Here is a 27,437-nt window from a genome sequence, read left to right on the forward strand (position 1 = left end):
ATGAAGTTGAGGAAGTTTCACTCTATTCCTAGTTTTCTGAGATTTTATCATGATAAGATGTTGAATTTTGTAACTTGTACTTCATCAATTGATCTAATCATGTGATTTTTCAATAGTGTGTCAATACTGTGTGTTAATTGATTACATCAATTGATTTTCAAATACTGAGCCAGGTTTGCATCCCTGGAACAAGCCCCACTTAGTCACAGTATATACTTCTTTTTACATGTTGTTTAACTCTATTTGCTGATATATTGTTAACTATCTTTGTTTCTATGTTAATGAGGGTTATTTGTCTGTAGTTGGTTGTTTTTTTCCGTGTGTGTGTGTTAATGGGTGGTGGTGGTGTACTGTTTTGTCTGGTTTTGGTGTCATGGAAACACTGGGTTCCTAAAATGAATTGGGAAGTGTTCCCTTTTCTTATATTGTCTGGAAGAAATTGTGTCGATTGGGGTTAATTTTTCCCTAAATGTTTGGTAGAATTCTCTAGTGAAACCATTAGGGCCTGGAGATTTTGGTGGGGAGGGGAAACTTTAAACTTACAAATTTAATTTCCTTAATAATTACAGGGCTCTCCAAATTATTTGTTTCATATTTTGTGCTTTGTGGTAGTTTATACTTTTTAAGTGATGGGTGCATTTCATCCAAGTTGTCAAATTTATGTCTGCAGAGTGGTTCATAGTGTTTTCTTAACATCCTTTTGATGTCTGCAAGATCCATAGTGATGTCTCTGTTTAACTCCTAGTACTGTGTCTTTTCTTTAATTTTTCTTTGTTAGTGTTGCCAGAGATTTGTTTGAATTTTTAAAGGAACCAGTTTTCTTTCCATTATTTTATTTTTTCCTATTTTCAATTTCACTGGTTTCTACTCTTTGTTATTCCCTTCTTCCTGCTTGCTTTGGATTTATTTTGCTTTTTTTCACTAATATTTTAAGGTGAGAGCTTAGATTAGTGATTTAAGTCTTTTCCCCTTTTCTAATGTCAGCATTTGTGTTATACATTTCCCTCTTAACAAAGCTTTTTTGTGTCTCATAAATTTTGATATGGTATATTTTTGTTTTCATTCATTTCAATGTTTGCTTTTTCATTTCTTTTATTTTTTTCTCATTTCTTTAAATTTCTTCCTTGACCCATAGATTATCTGGAAGAGTGTTGTTTACTTTCCAAATGTTTGAAATTTTTTCTTTTATTTTTCTGTTATTTTTAAAAAAGCTGATTCTAGTGGTCAGGAAACACATTTTTGTATGATATCAGTTATTTTCAATTTGTTGAGAGTGTTTCATGGCCTAAGATATGGTCTACTGTGGCATATATGTTACAGGGGCACTTGAATGTGCATTCTGCTGTTGGTGGTAAAGTGTTCTGTACATATCAATTAGCTTCTGTTGATTGATGGTGTTGTTAAGTTCTTTGATATCCTTGCTGACATTCAGTGGTTGTTCTGTTAAGTATCAAGAGAGGGGTATCAAAGTCTCCAAATTATGGATTTGTCTATTTCTTCCTTCAGTTCTGTTAACTTTTGTTTCAAAAAGTAACAGAGGTATGTTTGGTTGATACACATTTAGAATTACTATGTCATCTTGACATCAAGACTGTCCCATTTGTTTTATGTAATATTCCTCAACATCTCTTATATCAATACTTCTCTCTGAAGTCTACTCAAAATCTGATATTAATATGTTCACTCCTGCTTTATTTTCATTAATATTTGCTCAATACATCTTTTTCCTTTTCCTTTCAGCCAACTTCTGTCATTATATTTGATGTGAGTTTTTTGTAGATAGAATATAGCTTGGATATATGTTTGTTGGCATCCTCATAGCCTCTAGGGGCTGGGAGCGTAAAGATCACCCATAAGCCTTAGAGTAGAGAAGGATTTGAGAGGTGTGATGGCAGATTTTCCTCCCAAAAGGGGTTATGATTCCTTTGTCTGTGGAGTAAAGATGTTCAGATGTGAATGACAAATGTTTAGAAGCTCTTAAGTATCTAAAAAGGGACCCAGTGCCTCCTCTCCCCAGATTTATGTGAGGCAGGACAGTAGAAGTCTAATATGGGTCATTTTCCCAGGGACTAGATCAGAGAAGGCAAGTGTCCCAGAGAGGGCTGTGTGTGTGTATGCATGCGCACAGGTGGGTGTGTTGGGGATCAGCACCTGAGAGGTCTGCAGGCCTCCAAAGGCAGAGGTGCTATGTTCATTTTCTCTTTGCTCACCTTAGTCACAGACTGGAAACTTTCAACCTCTAGTAGAAGCTCTAGGGTCCTCCAAGGCCTCATGGCCTCTGGAATTTCTGCATCACCAAAGTTATCAACTCCCCAGGAGTGGGTGGCAGAGCAAGCTCCTCCTATTACTCAATTCTGACTTCTACCTATTAAGCAGGGGCTCCTTGAGGAAGATTGATTTACCACATTAAACGAGCCTCCATGTGCTCGATGAGGATGTCACAAGACAAACGGCTCCTGCCGTGTGCCTCCGGCCCACCACCCCATGTTTCCATTACATTTGGGCCAGAGTCATGGTGGATGAGTTTGGATGTAGTTCATTTTCTGCCTTACACGATAAACTTGTCAGCGTCTGACCGATCAGCTGCTTGTATGCAGGGAGTTCATTTGCAAGGCCACCTGGCATCCTGGCTCTGCTATCCTGCTCCCATTTCACTCTGTTTAATGAGCCAGGACCTGGTTCCTGTTGAGTGGTGCTGAGCTCCGGGGTCCTGCTCAACCTGCATGCAATGATGGTTCAGCCCTTCCTCAGGGGTTCCTCTGTCTCACCTGGAGGTGCCTGGGGCACTGATGCCCAGGCCACCAGCTTTTACGCCACCAGCTTCAAGTTACCCAGCTGAAAAGGAGGGTGCCCAACCCTCACTCTTCTGCCCAGTGGCTGCATCAGGCCTGCTCCCCAGGCTCTGAGCTGGACAGGCCTGCCTTGGGCTTCCCGGGGAGCTGCAGCCTGCCTACTCTACACTGCCCTTGGGGCTGTTTCATAGGCAGATACCAAGCCTGGGCTCCCAGAGCTCACTGAGACACAGGCCAAAGTGTAGAGCATTGGGGCTGCCCGTGGTCCCCAGGCCCAGGCCCTCCCCAAGTGGCTAGGCATCACTGACAAGCTCCACTCACCAGCCTGGGTGTCTGCTGCCCAGCCTCAGAGCGTTTTCCAGCACAGTTACTTCCTTCCTGATGTGTTCCTTCCTCTCTCTCCACCTATTTTGAATCAGACCCAGGCCTGGCCAAGGCCTCTCTATGCTCTGAAGTCACCAGCCACCCTGAGCCCAGGGACCCCCAGAAGAACACATAGTGCAGGGCCGGGCACCATGGCCACTGGCAGGGGCTCCAATAGGAGCCAGGGTGGGGGAGTTTTGCAGAGGGTAAGCAATCCCTTTCCTGTCTCCATCTCTCCTCCACCCCTTTCATCCTATGAAACTCCGTGCCACAAAGGTAGTTTCCTGTCTTCCAAAGGGCCTGGAAGGGCTCCTTGGCGCTCCCTATCTGAGCTATGCCCGCAGATCTCAGCCTCACCTGTCCATGCACACTCAAGTCCACTGCCAGGCATGGACACTTCCTGTGCCTACCTAAGCCAGGGAGCTAGGCCCTGCTCTCTGTGAGCTCAAAGCTTGAGAGGAGGTGGCCAGGTCGGATTTTAGGGCTGGATGGTCAGTGGCTGGGTCTGGGGCAGCCACAGGGTCCCACACAGTGAGGTCACGCCTTGTGTGGTAGGAGGCAGTGGGTGTGGAGGTAACTGGTTCGGCGCTAGCTTAGGTTCTATGTGAGGCCAGCCTGGGGGAGCAAGCAGAGGGTCCTCGTCTGCCCTGAGCAGGCACCCGAGCCAGCATGTTACTGGGGTGAGGCGTTCGGGGTGGGGCAGGAGCCCTCTGGGTTCCTCTCACCCACACAGGATGCAGGGCCCACACTGCAATAGGGTTTGGGATCTCAGGAGCATTTGATGAGTAGAGCTTTGATAAGCAGAGGAGGAGAAGGGCTCCCACCCAGGGGGCAGGCTGCATGATCTGAGGGGATGGATGTGCACAGGTATCCAGGAGCGGCAGGAGCTCCTGCGAGGTCCATGCCAGGATTCCAGGGAGGTGACCCAGTGGGGCAGCATAGGCTAGCCATGGAGTCCGGAGGGCCATGTTGAGAAGTTTGGATTCTATCTTGTGGGCAGTAGAAGTTGACTCAAGTTGAAGAGGGTGAAGTGATGACTGTGCCACATTTAAGGGAGGAGGAACAGGAGTTTCCCACCTCCCCGCACCCACACTGTCCACCACAATGGAGTCTCATTGAACGTTCAATTCCCAGGGCTTGGAAAAATGAGCAAAGAGAATGTGCTAACTGTATTTAAGGAGGTTTCTTGAAAACTGTCAGATAGTGTTTCTAGATTTTTGTTGGCAGAACTGAGACACGATTTCCCCCAGCTGTAAGAGAAGCTGGAAAATGTAGTTTTAGTTCTGCTCATCTATGTGCCAAGCTACAAACCAGGTATTCTATAACTGAAGTGGGTGTGGGTATTAGAATATGCCAAGTAATGCTCCTTTGCCTCCAAATAACACATACCCCATCTTCTCATGCATGGAACACACTGGGACTGGGGGAAGGGTGTAACCCTGCACCCCATCTAGCCCAGGGGTCAGGATGCCTGGGCGATGGCAGCCCTCACCATCGGGTTCTGATGCCCCATCGCCTGTGTGGGATGGTGCAGAAATAACACAGTCACCACAGTAAAGACTCCTGATTGGGAGAAAAGGTATATGGTCCCACAGTCATGGCAGCTGTGGCCACAGTCAGGTCCCACTGGGCAGGCTGTGCAAACCTTCTTGCGCTCAGGAGAGGAAGCTGCATGGGGCAGCCCATCTGGCTAGCCCAGCTCTACTTTAGAGGAAACTCCATGCCCACTGTCTCCTGTGGAGAAGTCAGACTCTCAGTGACATGTCTTTTGTACAACTCTGAGACCTTTAGTGTATTTGTCCTGATGAACTCTACGTGCCTGAAACTGGCCCAGTGGGCTCCTCTGGCTACAGATTCAGGGGCAGACTGGCCCTTCCACCTGCCCTTTGCATAGAAACAACAGCTGGGGTGAGGGAGGACCTGGGAGAGCAACACCCTCACTTTCTTACTTCCAATTTTCATGTGAAATTGACTAATTAAAACTTTTTGGCAACTAATGTTTGAAAATCACAATTCAGGACAAATGAATTTGCCTATGTGCCAGACGTGTGAGTAATGGGCAAGTGTGAGTAATGGGGACACTGGGTGAGGAAATTGGGACTCCTCTAAGGGGGCCATTGGATGGGGGAATTGGGGCTTCTCTGACACAAGCTGGCCTGAGAGTCTAATGCATCTGGGGAAGACCCCATGCCACCCCCTTCATCTTGGGGGGCAGGACTAGTGGCTGAACATCTTGGGGCAGAACTGGCTACAGCTGGAGGGCAGGACTCTTACAGGGACCCTGGGGGTGTGCCAGCCCCCCCCCCCCTGCCCAGGGTCAGCTCAGAAGCTCAGGACAGTAACCTGGACTTACCAGCTCACTCCCTGGACTACAGGGGAGGGGGTTCAGGAATGGCTCAAGGTCTGTGTGTCCATATATGTATCTGCCTATGGTGTGGGTTCTGCAGAAGGGACCCCAGGCCCAGGACTGGGCAGATGCTAAGTCAGGCCATGCTGGCCCGCCCTGCAGACTCCACCAACCGGGACTCTCTGGATATGATCGAGCGCTGCATCTGCCTGGTGTGCCTGGATGCCCCCGGAGGCATGGAGCTCAGTGACACCAACCGGGCGCTCCAGCTCCTCCACGGCGGAGGCTGCAGCAAGAACGGGGCCAACCGCTGGTACGACAAGTCCCTGCAGGTAAGCCTCTCCATGGCATGGCCAGTGGCCTGAGTTACCTCATGCTCACGTCCAGCAGGCTCACTCAGTGGCCTCTGCTGCCCACCCAGGATGCTGCATCTGGGGCCAGGGAAACCGAGGAGATGTGCTATTCGTGTTGGCCCCTGGACTGGCCAGAACTCTTCTCAGGAGCAAGTGGCCAAATGTAGCGCTAACTTCCTAGCTTTCCTGCAGCCTGTGCTCAGCCTAGGGCCCTCTGGGTCAGACCTGGGGCTCATTCCCCATCTTCCATCATACACTATCAGGTGGGGGCATGCCAGGGACTCCCATCAAACAAACCCTCAACGCATTCATCAAGAATCATGTCTGATGCCTGAAGACAACAGTGTTTCTGAATTTCCATCACCCTGGCCCTGACATTTCAACACACCTCCCTTCATCCCTGAGGAGTACGGCAGCCCAGCATCTCCACGGAAGAGTCATAAAATGAAACAGAACCGTTCACAGAGTTCTCATTCATATGACGTCAGCCCAGAAATAAGACATTCACTTTGGCCTAGAGAAAAATACTCACACATGGGGATGAAGTTCAGGCCATTCATTCCCATCCCCCATCCTTTTTCTCCAGCATGCTGATCCTGAATCTAGCCTTGTTTATTTGTAAAGCTCCAACACTTTCACGATGACTGTATTAAGTGGCACCCAACCATGTTTATGTTTTGGTTTAGCATCGCTCTGGTTTTGGTTTAGCTCCCACTGGTAAGCTTTTCCAGACTGCCTCATTTTTCTCTCTCTCTGTCCCCTGCATCCTGCAGGTTATCCTTTTTATTGGTTTGCATATTGATTCTGCTATTTCTGATGAGTTCTCTCCCTGCCGTGCTGGCTATTTAGCCTCCACCAGTAGTGTTAATGGCTTGCAATCTTTCATGGAGCAGCTGTGGGAATGAAATGATATAATGGATGTACAGGGCCTGAAACATAGTAAGCTTTGGTAGTGGTTTTTAAAAGGCACTGTTTTCCACCCTTACTTTTAGTGACAGGAACAGAAAAGCACTAATGTGTGAGTGGCCACAGCCCTCCCCTCCTGCCTTATGTGTGCCCACTTCTGGGCTCTTTTTTGCAGGCGGGACGGATTATCAGGGGAGCTGGAGAAGCCCAAAAAGTTCCATGAACCTGAATGGAAAGGTTTGAGAGCAAGTCTCAGGACAGAAAGGCAGAGGGCATGGGAGAGAGTGAGAAAAGAGCCTGCATGGATGGACCTGCAGAAAAACTCTGTGGGAAGTGTGCTTGTTTGAGGAATAGGAGTAACGATTCTGGGAGCTGGCATACTATGAGACTGGGGGAGACTGGGAGTCAGCTCAGAGGTGTGCCATGCCACAGGTCCCCGGAAGGTCTCATCAGATTTCAGTAGCTTGTGTATTTGTTTGCTTGTTGGTTTTTTGCTTATGGATGATGGGTTAGTACCTCTGGAGTGTAATGCTGTGCTGAGGTGGACTTCAAGGCAGCTCGACTGTATTCAGGTTATGCTTTTATAATCAAGATTTCATTCTTTTCGTGATTTCCTGCTAGCACCTTTGTACACACTGAGCATCTCCCTTTCCGAAGTCAGCTAAATTCAGCCTTTGTATAGTTAGAAAAGTCATGAGTAATCTTTATAGTTCCCATGGGGCTTACGTATACCGTCTCTCTAATCCTTGTATTGATCCTGTGAACTGAGCCTTATTGGATCCATTTTAAATGAGAGCGAACTGAAGCCAGAGATTTGATGCGACTTGTCAGAGCTCTCCCGGCTGGAAGGTGGTAACCACAGAACTGAAATCGGGGATCCTGACTTGAAGCTCAGGCAGCAGTGAATGGGGCATCCTTGGTACACCTTTCTTTCACTCCTATCATGAGATATTTATTTCTCCCTGGGAATTTGCATGCCACCCAAATTGGGTCATTATCCTTCATTACTCATTTAGAGAAGTCACTAAGCACCTACTATGGGGTGGACACTAGATCCTGGGGATAATATCAGTGGTGGCCAACCACACAGTGTCCACCAGAACATAATCACACAAAGCAGACCCGGATGGTGGCCCTGATATGCACTGTGAAGGGGAAACAGGGCTAACAGGAGCCGAAGGGGCTTGCCCAGGACCCGAGGAGAGCGTGCACAGCCTCGGCGTGAGCTCTTAGGAATCACTGGGCTACCTGAGCCAGGCAGCTGTGGGCTCTTCCTTCACCACCCAGGGCATTTCTGGGAGGAGGTCACACAGTTTAGCGTTGTCCTGAGGCTCCTCTATTCTCAGGCCATGGCAATTGTGTTCTTTTCAGGAGATGACATGCTTTGGTGTTCCTGGAGAAAAGGTCTCCCTGAGAGGTGGGGGCAGTAGGAGGGATACAGGGGTCCTGACCTGGAGCCAAGCGGCTGATTTAGAATGTTGACCCAGAGGCCTGCTCACTTCTCTCTGCTATTGCAGTTCGTGGTGGGCCGAGACGGCACCTGTGGCGTGGTGTGTGAACACTCCCCTTTCGATGGCATCGTCCTGGTGCAGTGCACGGAGCATCTGCTCAAGCACATGTGAGTCTGGGGGCAGGGCCCCTCCTGAGCCACTGAGCGGCCATGGGAGGCAAAGCCAGATTCCCAGCAGTGGCCAAGCTAGGCCAAGAAAAATGTGGGCGGCCACTGAGGAGCTGCATTAGTCTGGCATGTGTCCTAGCAAAAGACGAATTTGAAAACCAGCTTGAATGAGACATCGTATGTTTTATCGATCTTGGACAGAAGGGGCAGACTGAGCAACAAGTTTAGGGCAGTTAGGGCAATATTTGGCCAAGAATTCTCAGCTTTAAGGGAACATTTGCTGTGGTCCAGGGAAGTCCAGGTCGATGTCTATTGCCTGTCTGGAGTCGGGTGTGGGCCCACTATTGACCCAGCACAGAGGGGAGCTGTACCTGTTTCTCTCCTCTCAGCCTGGGTCTCTCTCCCTACCTTCCAAGGTCGCCAGACTGAGTACTTCTCTGTCCTTTAGATACACTGGGACCCTTCCTCCATTCATGATTTTGCTCATTCTCTCCTACTAGAATCCTCTCCTGAATCTATAAGTTCTAAATCTCTTCCATGATTTAGGGACTCTGTGCGTGCATGCTAAGTCACTTCAGTCATGTCCAACTCTTTGTGACCCCATGGACTGTATAGCCCACCAGGCTTCTCTGTTCATGAGATTCTCTAGGCAAGAATACTGAAGTGGGTTGCCATAGCCTCCTCCAGGGGATCTTTCCGACTCAGGGATTGAACCTGAGACTCGTATGTCTCCTGTATTGACAGGCAGATTCTTTACCACTAGAGCCACCTGGACTTCCCTGAAGGGATTCTTTAGGATTACTGAAAACCCAAACCAGCCCTCATCGACAGAAAAACAATTTGCTTGTTCCATTTGTCCCCAAATGTGTGTGTTATTTTTGTTTTTGTTTTTTTTTTTTAAGAGTTACTGGTGTAGTATGGTCAAACAGGAAAACATGAAAAGAAATCCTGGGCTTTGCAGATAGGTGGAACTGGATAGAATCCTAGCTCGGCCGCTCACTAATTTAGGTGTCCTCTCAGAGCTTCAGTCCATTCATCTGTGTCGTGGTTTGGAGGGCACACCAAACTCCAACAGCTAAGATGACTGCAGGGCAAAGAAATAAGCTGCCCACAGCCCCCCAGCTTGCAGGGCCACAGGAGGTCACCCCATTGTCCTGCAGGGTGAAGACCAGCAAGAAGATGGTCCGAGCTGACTCGGTCAGCGAGCTCCCAGCACCCAGGAGGCTGAGGTGGAAATGCTCTCCGGAAATTCAAGGCCTCTTAGCCTCCTCAGCAGAAAAACTTCAACAGTAAGGAGAATCCCAAGTCTTTGGGGGTGATGCTCCAGGGGGGAATCACCATACCTCTCCCCCACCCTACCAGCTGCCAAGGTATCCTAGGAGCTTCCAAAAGGCCCCAACTCCTCTGCCTCCTCCCACCTGCCTCCTCCCACCCCCTTCATGGAAATGCAGTCAAACTAAAGGGGAGTTGTACCTCTCGGGGAAATAACCTTGCCAAAGTATCCTTCATTTCCATAAAATGCAAACATGCATCTATTTTTTTCCACAGGTTTCACCTGACTGAGCAGAGTCAAGGCGGGGAAATCATCTCCAGCTTCCGGGGTGGGGAGGGGGGTCATTGCCAACTAGTTTGAATAAGTCATTTGAATCCAGGCGATTTCAATTTGCTTGAATTTACACTGCAACTTGACAAGGGGCCTTTTTTTCCCCAAGGGCAGCCCTAACGGGACCCAGCAGGAGACCCCGGGGGGTGGAGGGGAGTGGATATGAGCCCTTGCTAGCAGTTGCAAAGTGTGCACGGTCTGGCAACTAGATATGGACTTTGGCTGTTCATTCCCTCATTCAATAAATGAGCAGGAATGCATTCACTCATTCTTTCATTCATTTGTTCATCATACATGTGCAGAGCTCTGGTGTGTTCCAGGCCTCTGATAGGGCTGTGGGGACACAGAAATCAATGTGCCACTAGTCCCACCCTCCATACTTTGGAGGAGGAACTGGATCCCCAAAGCAAAAGTGTCAGATGCAATAAGCGCCCAAACCAGAGACAAGTATTTGGTTCGGAACCCACAGAGGACACTGGAGCTGAGTTCTGCCAGGAGGTGGAGCGAGGGCTTTGCAGAGATGGGCCTTGAATGATAACTAGGAGTTCATGGTGCCAGCAGCTGGGAAAGACACAGGAACTTAAGATCAGGTTGTTTGGAGGCCAGCAAGTGAGAGAATGACCAGAGCTGGGGCAATAAAGGGAAGCTGGGGTCACATTGCAAAGAACTTCATGTCCTTACATTGTGGGGACTGGAAGCTGTGCTGCAGTGGTGAGGAACCCCTGGAGGATTTAGGGCATGGGGTTTCCGGGAACCAGTGAGGAGACTGTGGGAATACCGTGGGTGAGCAGGACAGAGTGTGGCTGGGCTCAGAAGCCGAGGGATGGGGAGGGTGAGTCCACAGCAAGCTGCTGGAGGTGTTGACTGACTTTCCAGGGGGAAGAAGAGAGGCCTTAGGTGTTCATCTGTAAGTGCTCGTATCTCAACCCTATGGGGCTGCTCTTGGGACACGAAGGTGAGTGAGTTGGTGGGCTGGTGAGACCTGGGCAGAAGAAAGAGTTGGCTTATTTCAGGTCTTCAGGCAGCTGTGATGTGGTCCCAAGCGCCCAGCTTTCCTTTCTAGATGACCGGAAGAGCCAAGAGAGGCCTGTGGGTGGGGAAGCAGGAGAAGCCGTGAGGTCCTGAGCTGCCATGGAAGGTAGGTAGGGTCTGAGGGGCCAGGGCTTGGCCAAGAAGTTTCCAGGTGGCTGGGATGACTGTGAGCTCAGCCTGTCCAGGGTAGTAGGTCAACAGGACAGACTGAAGGGTGAGTTCCCATGAGAACTGGGCCCTCTCCGAGTCCTGCTGGGTCCTCGGAACCTGGCATGGACCAACCGAGAGCTGAGCTCACATGACTGGAGGAATAATTCAAGGCAAGGCAGGCAGGGAACACCGAATCCTGAGGGAGGGTGTGAGCAGGGGTCAGGGCTGCCCACCCAGGGCTCTGCACACACACACACACACACACACACACACACACACACACGCACACACATATACACACATGGCTGGTGGCCAGATGGTGGGGACCTTGCTGCATGTTGCTTCTGCAAGCCATCAGCCCGGACCCCAAACTCATTACGAAGGAGACGGGTCAATTAGTGAAGGGAAGGGAGTGGGGAGACCAGCACTGAAGGCCTGTCTCAGTGTGGACTCAGGGAATCTTCCTTCTACTTGACAGTGATTTGTGGGCAGCAACTGTCTAGGCATATCACAGGAGGCTCAGCATCAATTTATGGATAAAATGGATTTTCAGTCACCAACAAAGCCCGGATGAGCAGCTTTAGCTGCGGTGACTGTGACCAGCAGCCAGGCCCCAGGCCTTTCTTCCCATAGCACAACAGGGACAAGTCTCAGTGAGAGATGCTGCTTGCAGCCGTCAGAGAAACAGGCTTTTCCCTGGACATGGGGGGTTGGCAGGTCTTGCAGGATGGCCAGGATGCCCAAAGAGTCCATGGAAATGCTGGACACACCTTCCCAAACAGGTCAAAATACATGGCCTCTATGAGGCCTACTTCTGGGGGCAATGAATTTCTAGGACTTTGTTTGTGGGCTGTGTTCTCCTTGCCCATGCAAATGACCCTTGTGCTTCTGTGTCCCTCCCTGAAGCCAGGCCCACCTCCCCCACCCACAGTACAGAACCACTGCCCTATCCAGCCAAGCCTCACCCTCAGTTCAGAGTCCTCCTAGTCGGCATGCCCTCTGCACTTCCATACATCAAGACCTGTCTCTGGCTGTGTCCTGGACACCTTACTGCTTTGACATGGACCAGGCTCGAGAAACTTCGTTAGACTCTGTGGTGAGTGCATTCTATTTTGCATGCAGTGAAAGCTTCTTTCCTTTTTCTTCCACAGAATAGTAAAGAATCTCGACTTCACTGTTTATAAGTTTGACAACTATGGGAAAACATTCATTAAGCAACAGAAATGCAGCCCTGATGCCTTTATTCAGGTGGCCCTCCAGCTGGCCTTCTACAGGTAAGCACAGCCTGCCCAAGGGGACTGGCTGATGACCTACTCTAGGGTCTAGAAGCATCTTAGAGGGAGGGATGACTCTCTGTGAGCCTAGAGAATGGGGATAGGCAGGCTGCATGGAAGGACCCTGTCACCTAAAGCTGGCAAGCAATGACCCAGGGGCACAGAGTTCATGGGGGGTGAGGGTGGAGGGACGCAGAACTAACAAGGGCCAGGCAGGTGGTAAGGACATCACGTGGTTTCCTCCTGATCTCAGCCAGCCCACCTGGGGTGCTGGAGTCGTGACCTGTTCCACCCAGTTTTCCTGGTCTTGACAAGATGGAACTAGCATCCCTGCCCACCCCCTGGTGGGTCAAGTCAAACATTTGGGGCTTAACTGGTTTCCGTCGCTCATTCCCCTCACCCCACAGCAGTGCTCCTCCATCCTCTGCCCTCCACCTCCAAGTCCCCGCCATCTGATGTTTGGTCAACTGTAGCCTGCCTTTGCAGGTCCACTCTTGTCCCCAATAATCCTGTCTTCATGAAGCATGAACTTTGAAATATACAAATCAGATTCCATCACCTACCACCTCGAACCCTCCCAGTGGTTTCCCATCACGCTTAGAACAAAGTCCAGGCTCAGAAAGGCTCTTTGTGAACCAGCCTTCCCAGGGCCCTGCCCCCAGGCTCTCTTCCACCTCCAGACCATTGCGTTGTGCCAGTGCCTCTGCCCACCCACCTGTCACCACCACTCTTCACACGCCAGCTCCTTCCTACAGCTCAGGTCTCAGCTCAGGCGCCAGCCCTCAGAGGCCACCTCAGAGCCTCTTGCCACCAGTTCTCTGTCACAGCACGCTGCGTTCTTTTTTCATTCATGGCAGTTGTTATGCATGTGGGCTCCCCTGTTCATGGATTCACACACTTTGTTTAATAGACTGTCTCCCCCAGGCGTGATGTTCTTGGTTATCTTGCGTGCCTGGGACAGAGTAGGCACCAGGGACTGTCAGAGCCCTGAGAAGACACTGCAGGGGTTTTAGCCTGCGGCGGCATGGTCAGTGTGTGGTTTAGAAAAATCCCTTAAGTGGTAGCTCTGTCCTGGGGAAGAGATGCAGAGTTGGGAGTAAGGGTTGAAGGCAGGGTAGGGAGCCGAATTGACCTTTTATGAGAGGCAAAAAATAATGCAAAATATATCTTCCTCAAGATAGGGCTGGCTCCTGTTGGTCCCAGCATCTCAGAAGCAGCAGCTCATAAACTAGCACAGGTGCGATATAGTAAATAGCACCACACCCCCACCAGAACCTGCTTTTGGTCTGCAATCAGGATAGGCATAAAGTGACTTGGAGAAGGCCCTGCCAGGAGGTATCACTAATGAGTGAGTGGCATCCCAGACTCCAGTGTCCCTCACAGGGGGTGAGACTCACGGGGGAGGGAGTGCAGCCACTCAGTGTCATCTGTCAGGTTGACATCACCCCACACAAGGACTGTGCTCACCGCCAGGATGTGGAGACCTCGCTGGCATTGGGCTGTGGAAGGACCCAGCCTATGGAACTGTAGTCAATGCCATTCTGATACTCAGATGGCGTGTGGCTAAAATGGGCCATGAGGTCAGTGTCCTGCTAGTGCCATGGCTGGGGACACTGCTGCCCTGGTACTCAAGCACTTCAGAGCTTCAGATCCAAATCCCAGAAGGGATGGGGACAGAGCCCCCTTCCTCTACCCTCCAGAGATCTTTGCTGTCACTGGACATGGCCAGGAATAGATGAGGCCAGAGGCTCCCAGGCTCATTGAATAGGCAAAATACCACCTGCTGCTTATGGAATGATTGCTTCGGAGTTTCAACTGTAACAAAAAAAAAATATTTTTTTAATCTGCTTCTAGATTCAGCAGAAACCTGGAAGCTGCCTAAATTGGGGCTGATCAGCTACCAGCCAGTGATGGCGTCTACTTTTGTGCTCAGCAGGGTGTTTGCTCCAAGGGGCTGTAGAGATACAGGAAATGAGCTCCCTGCCAGAGTCTCGGGGGAAAAGGAGACATGAGTACAGGAAGTGCCACTTTCTTGGCAAGTCTTGGTGTCAAGCACTGTACCCAGTCAGACTTTCGATTCCCCACTCCTGGAACTCACCCAGGGCGAGGGAGACTTGCCTGAAGGAGGCCAAGATACAAGGCCACAACATGCTGTGACTTTGGGCTGTCACTGCCCCTCTCCGAGTTCTGTGTCTTTCCCGTCCCTGACCCCTTAACACCAGCAGCTTTACTCACTGGCGAGAAAGGTGTTTGCCAGCCTGGTGTGCCAGCCTGAGGATGCTCACTCAGTTCGCATATCTGAGGAAGAGACTTGCTCTGACTGGTGGGGCCAGGGGTCACAGACGTGAGGAAGGAGAAACACAGCCCTGGTACCCATGGGTCACTTTGGAAGCACCGCTGCCCCTGGATGGTGGGCCTGTGCAGCAGCTGGCACCCATGGCCACTAAGGCCCCCTCCCTGCCTCGATCCATAGGTCATGCTTGAATTATTTTTAAATAAAACAGGATTCCCTCAAGAGTGGGAATGATAAATTATTCCACGCTGTGCTATTAATCACTCACTCATTGGGTCTTGCAGAAAATTCTAGGTTTCCCACCAGATTGGGACTTTAAAAAAAAAAACAACTACCACCAGTCATGTCTTCCTTATATTTTATATCCACATAGTATCACACAGGAAAGTGTACTCAGCTCTTCATATCAGAGGCTCCCCAACATTCATCTTTGGGGAATCTCCTCCAGAATTCTATTAGCATTAAAATGAAAGACTGTGCCGAGCGAAGGCAGGACTGTAAAAATAAAGGCAGGCCAGGCTATTTTTCCTTCAGCATTTATGACTCCCTGAGAAGGCAGCACTGTCTGCCATTCCCCCTTCATCCTGTACAGGCTCCACGGGAAACTTGTGCCCACCTACGAGAGTGCGTCCATCCGCCGGTTCCATGAGGGACGGGTAGACAACATTCGATCGGCCACTCCGGAGGCGCTGCGTTTTGTGAAAGCCATCGCTGACCACCACACAGCCGCCGTGCCGGTAAGTCTTGCTGGCCTGAGGGGTCTCAGGGAGGTCAGTGGGGCAGCTGTGGGCCGCCTGTGGCTCAGCCCCGGGACACCCAGCTCCTTTGGCTGGTCTGTACCTGAGCAGCCTCTTAAAGCCCCGTGCACTGTGTCTCTGTCCATTTTACAGGATTCGGAGAAGCTGCTGCTCCTGAAGGATGCCATCCGAGCCCAGACGGAGTACACAGTCATGGTGAGTGACCTCGCCTGCGCTCAGGACCCCGGCTGCGCCCAGAGCCGGGGCCTCAGCACAGACTCTGGGTGACAGCTGGACCACCTCCTATGCAGCGACTTGGTGAGGCCACCTTGCCTCTCAGAGCCTCCTCTTTCTTATTTTTAAAAGCTGGGTAACACAGCACTCCTGCTTTTTACATGGATTTTACAGGGATACAATGAATGGTCTTTGAAACAACACCAGTAATAATAGCACCAACATGTAAAGCACCTTACAGTTTATATAAGAGAAGGCAGACGTATGTGGTTCATGCAGTCTCAGGTGAGTTTTAAAACTCCCACCCAGGGCTGTTTCTGCCTTCTTATTCTCCATGTATTTATTTATTTATACTGCTTGTGAATAAAAAGATTTTTTTTGCTGAAAGTTAATGGTGAAATTGAAATGGTAAGGGAAATGCTTTCCTGGGTTAGGAAAATAATATATTTTCTGGCACTGCAAAGCCATTATTTGCATACAAACCAAAAATAAGCTACTGCTTGGACTGGTGATCAATATATTAATTGTGAATCATTCTGATACAGTCTTTGAAGGATCATACAATCTATGAAAAGGAGTTTACTTTGTATTTACTTTGTTTACTGTCTATGTATTTGAAAGCAAGCACAACATAGATCTGGGTTTTAGAACTAGCCAGTATAGACTTTTGGAGAAGGCAATGGCACCCCACTCCAGTACTTTTGCCTGGAAAATCCCATGGACAGAAGAGCCTGGTAGGCTGCAGTCCACGGGGTCGTGAAGAGTTGGACATGACTGAGCGACTTCACTTTTACTTTTCACTTTCATGCACTGGAGAAAGAAATGGAAACCCACTCCAGTGTTCTTGCCTGGAGAATCCCAGGGAAGGTGGAGCCTGGTGGGCTGCCGTCTATGGGGTCACACAGAGTCAGACACGACTGAAGCGACTTAGCAGTAGCAGCAGCAGTATAGGCTTTTCTCCAATTCAGTTGCTAGGTCCCTGATTCATCTGAATAGGTGTTTGTTCTGTTTGGGGAAAATCAAGCTTGCTCTCATGTCTTCCGTGGGTATCCTTTGTTTTTCTGCTCTGTGCCAGGCAAGGCATTAGGTGCTGGCAAATAAAAAATGAAGCCCTATCCTTGGGGAGTTCACTGTATAGTAGGTAAAAGAGGCCTTAAGTATTTCAGGAAATAGCAGAGAACATGGAGGAATAAGTTCCTTCTGCTTGGGAAAGCCAGGTGAACTCCCCAGAGGAAGTAGTGCTTCATATGAGACTTAAAGCATGAAGTGTTTGTCAGGTAGATGTAGAAGGGAAGGATGGTCCTAGAAGGGAACAGCATATGCAAAGGCAAGGGCTTACAATTTTTACTTATTAAGCTCTCTTTCTAGTAAAGCTATTGGAGGATGTAGACCACTAACATAGAGAATAAAACACAAAAAAAGAAAATCACAGACTTAAACATCAGAAGATGCAACACCAGAAAGAGGTCGAGAAAAAGGATGAGAGCCACGGGAGGTCTCGAGTTGACAGCTGTTCAGCAGACCCAGGGAACAGTCAGTCCACAGAGAAGCAAGAAGTGAAAGGAGAAATTAAACTGATAAATTATCTGATACATTTTTATGCATTAAGGGGAGTTTTACAGTTCTGGCTGAGGATTTACAAATCAATAAATTGTAGATACATAGAAAGCTAGGCAAGTGGGAAAATCATAATTTAATCATTTACAAACTGTCGATTCCAGGGAACACGAAAAACTGATTAAGAAAGGAAATCTAATCCTAATACATGCAGGACTCAGGACTCAGCTGTGAATACTTGCATAATTATAGCCATGTAAACACTGAATGTTGATCAAGTGACAAGGAGTTCAAATCTAACTCTGTTGGAAGCATAGGGGAGTGGAAGTATATTTGGGAAGGAGGGTATCAAAGAGCCAAAGTTTCATCTTCTATAATAAGGAAATTGAAAAATGCAGTAGCAGCAGTCTAAGCATATTATTCAGAACTAAGAAAGTCAGTAGCTAAAAGAGTTCCAAGTGATTGCTTCTATGGAGTGGGACTCAGTGCTGGCAAAGTGACATAAGTCTTTGGCTTATTTGGTTTTTTTTTTTAAACAATAAATATACAACTTTGATAATAATTTAAAATTTTATGAAAAATTTAGGAAAATATTCTCCAAAGCATTGCCATAGGGTTCTGCTGTGTTAACTATTTTAAGTTGGTGAAAACAACTAAATAAAAGAGATTAGGGATGGGGAGAGGAGAGCCATAGAGATGCTTTGTAGGTCCCTGGTTGGCTGTGCGGGGTAAGGGACAGAGAGGAAATCAGGAAACCTCCATGTATCTGGAAAGTATATTTGGTAGAGGTTGTGGAGAAAGGAAATTCCAAGGAAAGGAGCAAATGTGGTCCAGACACACTGTCACATCCTCTCATAGCACCGTATGCTTCTCCTTCCTATTATTTACTGTTTATGATCACAAGTTTATTTGTATGGTTGGTTAATATGTCTCCCACCCCGCCCAAGGCTCCATGAGGCTGAGTCTGTGACTGCTTTGTTCTCTAGCAGCTTCTCAGACACATAGTAGGCACTCAGTTAAGGTTCTTGAATGAATAAAAGCCTGGATGTTGAGTCATTTTGCTCATTACTACTCATGGCTCTGATCCAAAGAGTCTGTTGAATCAACCTCAGTTGCTACAGTGACTTCAGAGATGGTGAAATGGGGGCTGCTGTTCAGAGTAGCTGCTTTGATAGATCTACACAAATCAGTCATTAAATAGAGGCAACCTGAGAAATTAAAAATGCATCTACTTCATAACTGGCCTGTCTCACAGATCTTCGCCTCTGTCCTAACGGGGCACGTCCAAAGTGAGTGGTGATTGTATAACATGTCTTTTCAGCCTATGATTAGGTATGTTTGGAGAGACTGGGGTCCCTGAGTCATCTTTATGCATCCATTCTCAACTGAAAGAGAACAGCGATCAAATTCTAAAACATACCTTGTAAACCTGAACAAAATTCACAGTGGTAGAAGATTTCCGCCTATGTGGGGCATTGTTAACAGCTAAGTGGCCATCTTATGTAACCATGAAACCCCTAAGAATTACTCACAGGTACCCTGATGTTGATCCAGAGGTTATTACAAGAGGCCAGAGGAGGGACTTCCCTGGGGGTACAGTGGATAGGAATCCACCTGCCAATGCAGAGAACACGAGTTCAATCCCTGGTCCAGGAGGATTCCACATGCTGTGGAGCAACTAAGCCCATGCATCACAAATACTGAGCCTGTGCTCTAGAGCCCGTGAGCCACACCTCTGAGCCCATGTGCCGCAACTACTGAAGCCCACGCGCCCTAGAGCCTGTGCTCTGCAACAAGGGCGGCCACCGCAATGAGAAGCCCACACACCACAAAGAAGGTAGCCCCCGCTCACTGCAACTAGAGAAAGCCCACAGAAAGCAACGAAGATGCAGCATGGCCAAAAATAAAATAAATACATTCTAAAAATTATTTTAAAAGAAAGAGGCCTCCAGGTCTCCATCAGCCACACAAATTGCCCCAATCAAACATGTAATCCATGCAAAACCCCTGTGCCTGCTGCACGCAGCCTCCCGTGGGGAAGACAGAAAAGACTGCCCTGGTTCCACTGTCCCCTTCCAGCCATACCACCACCCCTGAGCTCCTCCTACGTAGGAGTCTTCCACTGCTATTCTCTTATCCTTTGATAAGATTTCAAATACCTGTGACAAAAAGAAAGACCCTTTTTTCATCCAACCACCCTTGAAAATGTGAGCTGAGCCTCTGCTAAGCTGTCTAGCTCCTGTCTCAAAATTACTCTTAGATTATGAGTCCAGTTTAGTTGAATAGATTCTGAGCCTGTGAAACAGCAGCCAGGATTCAAGGACACCTCAGCACCCTCTGCCCCTCATTTCTTGGGCTCCTGCTAGAGGATGAAGTGTTGGTTGTGGTGAAAACCCATCCAGTGACAGCCTGGGGTACCCCTCCCAATGCTTGGATGGGTTCCAGCCAGCACCTGTGCTCCTGCCCGGCTTCTGCCCCCGAAGAGGTACCCAGGAGGGCCAAGCCAGCCCTGCTGTTTCTCCAGCGTTGCTGGTTTAGGAGATGCAGGCCCAGCATCTCCTAAACCAGTGCTACAGCCTTGTTCTGTTGAAGGACCGCTGACACAAAAAGAGAACATGATCTGTTAGAGAAAGGCAGTCATTTAGGAACATGAGGGGTTATACACACTGAACATCGCCAGAGACCATGCTGTTGGGGGGCAAGGAGTCAGATTCATCAGCTTTTAACTCGGGCCTCCTCAACTAGAACCCAACCTGCTCTGGCTCATCCTGTGTGTGAAGAAATATACAAGGAGCAGAGGCCATGTAGGACAGTGCTCGGTCCTGGGCAGCCGCCACACATGGACGTGGTCCACAGCAAGCACTGGGTGGGCAAGAGCCATTAGTGTCCCCACAAGCTTTGCAGACTAGAGAAGGGAAGGAGGGGAAGCCCGTGTCTCAAGTCCTGTTCTCTGTCTCAGGCCATAACAGGGATGGCCATCGACAACCACCTGCTGGGGCTGCGGGAGCTGGCCCGGGAAATGTGCAAAGAACTGCCCGAGATGTTCACGGATGAAACATACCTGATGAGCAACCGGTTTGTCCTCTCCACCAGCCAGGTACTGCCCCAGTGCAGCCAGCACCCAAGAGCACTTAGTGGAAGCAGTGGGCTTTCTCACAAGCTGGCTGATTACAGCCCACTGCTTGGAATCAGCCCGATCCTGGCTCTGCTTCCAGTGAACTGCATGCCCTTCGGCAGAAGGACCAAAATGCTCAGAGTGCTGTTTTCCCCGTCTTCTAAATGTGCATAATCACAAATGCCTCCTTAGCAGAGGTGGGCAGGATGGGAGAATACCCACTCTGGTGCCCTAACCATTAGGCATACTTCTTCCAGTGTTGCCCAAGAGGTGGTGTCCTACCATGGTGACCATGGGCCCAGAGGCAAATCCTGGCTCAATCAAATGTGATGATGTAGGTGGAAAGCCCAGACCCCCAGTGCTTGGCACAGACAGGGTCCTCCAAACAGGTCACAGACCTCATCGTAAGGGGCCACTGCAGGTCTGGCATCTCCTAAACCAGTGTTACAGCGTTGTTCTGTTGGAGGACCGCTGACACAAAAAGAGAACACGATCCATTAGAGAAAGACAGCCATTTAGGAGAGAAAATACCTACACCCTCTCCCCCTACCCTGCCCCGCAAATGTCAGTTTACTAAAACTCCACCTCATCTGCAAAAAGCAGAACATGGGCAATAAAAAGGGCTGATAAAGTTGTGTTTGAGGATGAAAGCCCACTCAGTAATTTCATTTTGTCATTACGGCAGTGAGCTTGCAGACGTGAATAAACGAGGACAGAACACAACAACATAAATTCTTCAGGAAACCATCCATGGGCAAAAAGTGCTTCGGAACGGCTTTATGGCCTTCGGCTGTTGCACGGCAAATTTATCTGACAATGAGGTGACTCTATTAGCAAGACTAATGGTCTGTTCTGCCCCATTAAAACGGCCAGTGTCATTTCTGAAGGCCTGAGCACACAGAGTCTGTGGGTTTAAAACACACACCGCGCCCTGCACCTGCTCAAGAATGTGCTCCATTTCCCCTCTAAAATCAGCTAATACAATTAATTCAGGGTGTGGTGGTATTTTTTTTCCTCCAACTGGAATGAACATTGATGGCTTCAATGCCTTCAGAAGCACTTTTTCTTGGCTTGTGATCCGGATTACAAAATCGCAGCCCTCTGAATTCAAAATGTATCAGGTACATAACTGAAAACTCCAGTTGATGGCAATCTCTGAAATGCCCAATGCTGGGTAATTGTGCGTGACCAGGCTGCGGGGAGAAAAGCAGACCAGTCAGGCAATACTGACAGTAATTAAGGATGTGGGAAAAAATCGACAGAGACGAGGAGCCAGATTTCCTCCAGTTCATAAATTACTCCCTCTGGGAAGCCATCTAACTGTTGGGTGCCACCAGGGTGCGATTTAGTAAATTGCTCTGATTGCCTGGGTGATTCAAACAGCCCCCAGGTGAAGGAGAGATTCGGCCCAGCACCGGGTCACTCTGGGAGCTTCCGACTCTACGTGTAGAGCAGATTTCACACCAAGGAGGGGCTTATGGCCTCTCTTCTGATTCATGCAGTTAGATGGGTTTGTTTTGATGACTCTGACTGTGGCCATCCATGATGAAGCAATCAGTTGATGTGGTTAATTCAGTCATACATCCAGGTGAGAAATAGTCAAAGAGAAGCAAATATCTCATTGAGGCTCCAGGACTGCTGAAACGTCATGCTTTAAGCAGACTTTCAGCACAAGCAACTTCTGACCTGTCCTCTCTTCCAGGTACCCACCACCATGGAGATGTTTTGCTGCTATGGTCCCGTGGTACCCAATGGGTACGGTGCCTGCTACAACCCCCAGCCAGAGAGCATCCTTTTCTGCATCTCCAGCTTCCACAACTGCAAGGAGACATCATCAACCAAGTTTGCAAAAGCTGTGGAAGAAAGCTTCCTTGAAATGAGACGCCTCTGCAGCCTGCCACTGTCTGCCACAGCCAAGCCACCGGCGACAAAGGAAAAAGTAACAAGGCCCAGTCAGGGGCACCAACCTTGATGGCTGCTGCCACCACGTTTCAACTCCTCAACCCAGCATTCTGCAGCTGCCAGATCCCGCCGAACCCCCTGCTCCCAGCCTTCACCCAGCTTTCTGTAGCTTCCCTATAACCCCAGACCCAACACAGACCACAGTGAGGCATCACACAAGGCTGGACTGGTAGGAGGAACGCATCCCTCATGAGGCATGGGAATCATCATTATTTATCAAGGTGTCCTCGGGCCTGTGTGCTGGGAAATAAGACCAGCCTGGCTCTGAGGTGGCCCGGGTGAGATGGGGAAGCCACCACTGACTTCCCTCCATAGCCACAGAAGCTCAGTATTGTTGTGTGCTTCCCAGCAGGACCTAGCATGTCCAATGAAAGAATGAGTCACCTTATTATGTGCAATATACCCAAATGAACCATGAAGGAAGAGGCTAACCCCAGGTCATTGCCTTGTGTCTCTTGGGGAGGAGTAGAGGGCTTTGTTTTCAGATTCAAAGCAGTCTGATCATGGCATTCAGAGCGACCCGCCCTGAGACACATGGTCCTATAAGCAGTACCCACTCCCGACACACACACACACACACACACAGCCCAAGTTAATTTAAAATACAGTGATCTGGGCCTGCAAACACATTTCTCCTTTTGCCTCCCAGAAGCAGGCTTCTATTGAGTTCAGAAAATCAGGTCTGGCTATTCTGAAAGGGGAAGAAAATGGTCTGCCATTGCCCTGGAGTAGCTGCTGCTCCCTGGTTTCCCTGGGGGCCTGGCAGGGACCGGTCCACCTCCCCAGGGATCCTGCCGCTTGCATTTTTTCTGGTTGCATTCCCGCTCGCCTTCACAAGAAACATGCCCTGATAGGTGATCTGCCTTTGGGAGGAGAGCAGGATGCTTCAGGGGTTTTCTGCCGCTCTTGTTTACTTGTTTTGTTTCATTCATTCTTAAGAGAGGCTTTTAAGAAAAGCACAGTGACATTAATTTCAGAATATGATCTCAGTGGCCTAAGCTGGACATCCTTGGACAGCTGGGCTACTTTATGTAGCGGATGTTATCTAGGGATTCTGACTAAAATGCATGTGGAGGAGCCCAAATCAGAGCTCTCCACTGGCCTGGGGGCTGAGGGCACAGCTGGTGAAGAGAGGGGCTGGGAGGAGGGAATGGCTGTGCACAGAGCCAGCCCTGATGGAGGGGCCAGCAGTCCACAGAACTGAGCTGAGAATGTCTGGGGAGGCAGTGATCAGGGAGGAGATGTGAGAGGCACTTTCTGCTAGGGCATATTTTTATGGGAAAGCAACCAGAAAAATCAAAACTGCAAATAGCCAAGGCAGCCTGCTTTTGTCCAGAGGAGGTGCAGAACTGGGCTCCAATCACACTGAGTTCTGCCATGCTTCCTAAAAAAAGAAAAGCCCTCTACTCCCGCAAAGACATGAGGCAATGACCTCCCATCCTGCTCTGTAACACCCTCCACTGTGGCCCAGGGACCCTGAACGTCTCTTCTTTGGAGCACTGTGCAAGCTCTCTGCCCTTTGACTAACATAGAAGCAGGCAGGGCTGAGATGGGGGGAACATTTTGACCTTTGCTGGGACCTTTGATAACACAGAAAACCCTAAGCTGTAAATTCCTTGAGCCCCTGGTTTTAGGTTGAGAATTTCTACTGTATGATCTGGGAGATTCTGGCACTGCCCCTTCAAAATCATTGGTCTGCAGGGTCCATGCTACTTCCCTCACACATCCACCTTTCTGCTCCCCCTGGAAGAGTACAGCCCAAGAGTCCCAGGAATGTTTGGGGAACTGCTGTCCACCTGCTGTAAGCTGACTCAAAGCTGCCTATGGTTTCCAGCAAATGACCACAGTGAAGATCCAAGTTCTCTTCTGGTTTCTCTCCAAAAATTCCTGGGCAGATAGACAGCTCTGGTTCGGGGATCAGGCAGCCTCATTGGTCTTGGCCAAGAGACTTAAAAAGCCCAGAGACTCAAGTTCTTCCATCATCAAATAGGGACAAGAGCGTCCCAGCCTTGTGAGGTTGTCAGGATGGTAGGTCACATGTGTGAAGGGCCTTTGAGCAGGTGGGCACTGGTGCCCGCTGTCGGGATGATGTTACCCCAGCAGGCACTGTTCAGGTGATGTTTGTTTCAGACTTTCTCTCAAACACTCATTTGTCAGAACCAAGCTCACATTTGCCTTTTTCTGAGCTTAGGGAAAGGAAACTGACTGTGTACTCCGATATCGGCCATGTGTGGATGGCAGACGTTTGGCAGGAGGGAACAGCTCCTCCCTCCCTCCGAGAGGGAGGGGCTGGAAGCTGGTCTTCCCCCTCCAAGTTCAGGTGGATACACTGAGCCTTTATGTAAAGGCAATGCTGAGCCATGGCCATGGCCATCTCTGTGGGGACCCTGGTCAAGGAGACTGTCCCAAGAGTCCTCAGAGAGATGGAAAATGAAACGTAGAGACTCAGATTTGGGGGGACAATGATGCATAATAAAAATGTATGTGGCCACCTTACCATACTGCTAAGTTGCCAAAATATATAAAGTTGATATTTGAGTTCTATTTTTATAAAACAGTTCTAGATTTATGGCAATATGTACATGTGTATTTATAGCCTTTTGATTTTAAGTTATAGTTTTGTGCTTTAAAGAAATATATGTGTGACTAAAGAACTGTATATTGAAAGCACTATATTCAAATTATTTAAAGACTGTAAGTCTATATTCAATAAAAAGTAATGCCAAGAAAGATGGCATTGGCTGCTGTTTCTACCCAGAAATGCTATAAAAAATTGTGTAGTAAATTCTGTCAGCTGGGTCAACAATTCATTCGCCTTTGTCTGAGATCTGACAACAGCAGCAGTGGATGTCTAAAAAACAGGATCTGAGAGAGAAAGAGCAGGAAAGAACTTAGTTTCTCCTAGTGTGTGGCATGTATAGGGTGAGGGACAGAGAGGTTTCATGGGGTATTTGTGATCAGGTTGGGCATAGAGATGGGTGTCTCCACTTAAGTCTGTAAGAACATGCATACACAGAATGAAGTGGAGGGAAAAGCATCAGGTTTGGAGGTGGGATGCCTAAACTACAGACACAGCTCTAGCTCTAATGGCAAGATAGCGTGACTTTGGGGAATGTCACTTTCACCTCTCTAGCCCTCAGTTTCCTCATCTCTAAAATGGGAATATTGATATCAGCCCTACCCATTTCCAGGGTTGTGGCAAAATGACATACGATGGTCATTGTTTGAAAAACTTAGAAGTGATATAAAAATTCTACATTCTTATTACAGGCTCACAAGTACATGTGCACACACTTCTTGAACCCTGTATGGCCCTGCACCCTGCAGAGATATATTCCAAACTGCAAAACCCCCTCCACAACCCCAAGAATCCACAGAACCTGAACTGTCATTGTTATTGTTTAGTCGCTCAGTCATGTCCAACTTTTTTGCAACCCCATGGATTCTCCAGGCAAGAATACTGGAGTAGGTGGCCAGTTCCTTTGATCCCCAACCCTGGGATCGAACCTGAGTCTCCTGAATTAGCAGGAAGATTCTTTACCTGGGAAGCCTGAACCAGAACCAAGATCCCTCCAAACAGAAGCCCAAATGCTTTCTGATCAAAGCCCAAAAGGAACCTTCAAGTGTGTGAATTTGTGTGATTGGGATGCAAAAGAGGCATTATCCAAAAAGACAATGGCTAAGAATATTCCAGGAGCAATGGAGGGGATATGAAGGAACAGGATGAAAGTAATGTGGCTTTGCTCTTGTTGGCCCCAAAATAACCAGATGTAGGTGACAGAGAAGAGTAACAACAGGCAAGCCAACCCCCAATGAGCAAAATAATGCCACCCCCCTCCTGTTCGTCTGAAGGTCCTGGGAGGTGGACATTGGTACATTCAGGTCGAAATGTACGGAGGAGTCCCTCCCAGGTTCATAAGAGCAACCACGAGTTTCCAAATTATGCCTAAGCAGTTCCCCCTGGGGACAGAGGGAGAACCAGTACCTTGGCTTCCCTTTATGAATCGAGGCAGCCTCTCAGCTTTTCTGTTTCTCTGAGTTTTCCTTCCACAGCAGCCTCTTGAGTCTACAGGGTGAACAGTGTGACACCTGAAGGGAAAGCTGCCCTCATATCACAAGAAAGGATCTTTCTCAAAACCCTGTTCACCCTTGTATCCTAAGGACCAGCTCTCTCTTTGTTCTCTTCTACTGCTTCTTCCATCTCCTCATGGGATTTCACTTCCTATTTCTGTTCCTTTCATGTCATTGGATCCCAAGTTTCTGTCCTTGGTCTCTATCGCTTATATTTATGAAACTGCAAAACAGCAGGCTGAACTGATAGAGAAGGGTCCCTTCCACCTGTAAAAACAAACACACAAAGAGGAAAAAAATTTTAAAAACATAGTCAAGTTCAAAAGAAAGAAAATAAACCCAAATTCTAGGGGGAAAAAAATGGTATCCAAAACAGAGCAGTGAGCAGGAGCTAAAGGTGTATCCGACCAGACACAGACTCCAGTGGTCGACAGTGGTCTTTTCCACTCCTGCAAGTTGAGAGGACATAACCTCAGCCCAGCCAGGGTCGGAGATGCAGCTAAATGCCCCACACAAAGCAGAACCTCGGAGAGGTGTCCTAACTCTGTAAAAAGAACTAGAAACGCTCTTCCCATCAGTCCAGGGGAGCACTGAGGAACCATGCTATTCACATAGGGCTGCAGATGATGGAAAAAAGACATCCACAAGAAATTTAATTATAAATTTCTGCTATATGTGGATGTAGAATCTGAGTATATACATCTTATCTCTAAAGCAGGAATTCCAAACCAATAATTTATTTAAATTGCCTAGGTCAGTAAGATCCAAAGGACCTCAGCAGGATCAAATACAAAACCACTTTCCACAACCCTGAACACACCAAACCCCCATGGGAGAAAACGCTCCATTAAAAATGAGGTCACAGGCAAAAAACAGCACAAGAAATGGCTTATAGGAAGGAAAGCAGCAGATAAGACAAATAGGTGAACAACATCGCAAAGGCTGGAGAAAAGAGATGACTGAGAGGAGCTATGAAATAGATTCATTTAACATTGCAAAGAAACAAAATATATGAAAAAGGGAGAGAATG

The 27,437-nt window shown here is 48.5% G+C and overlaps 1 protein-coding gene across 1 annotated transcript in view; it reads left to right on the top strand.

Moving 5' to 3' along the window:
• Positions 1–25,042, top strand: part of CHAT (choline O-acetyltransferase) — a 59,941-nt gene extending 34,899 nt beyond the window's left edge. Inside the window, exons 8-15 of the mRNA XM_061163080.1 lie at positions 5,665–5,834; positions 8,279–8,379; positions 9,540–9,668; positions 12,316–12,438; positions 15,324–15,468; positions 15,622–15,684; positions 20,219–20,356; positions 22,077–25,042. Coding sequence (XP_061019063.1) covers positions 5,665–5,834; positions 8,279–8,379; positions 9,540–9,668; positions 12,316–12,438; positions 15,324–15,468; positions 15,622–15,684; positions 20,219–20,356; positions 22,077–22,346 — 1,139 coding nt within the window. The 3' untranslated portion in view covers positions 22,347–25,042. The remainder of the gene's footprint in view (positions 1–5,664; positions 5,835–8,278; positions 8,380–9,539; positions 9,669–12,315; positions 12,439–15,323; positions 15,469–15,621; positions 15,685–20,218; positions 20,357–22,076) is intronic.
• Positions 25,043–27,437: the final 2,395 nt, after the last annotated feature.

This window comes from Dama dama, chromosome 15, assembly GCF_033118175.1.
Source record: "Dama dama isolate Ldn47 chromosome 15, ASM3311817v1, whole genome shotgun sequence".
Lineage (NCBI taxonomy): Eukaryota > Metazoa > Chordata > Mammalia > Artiodactyla > Cervidae > Dama > Dama dama.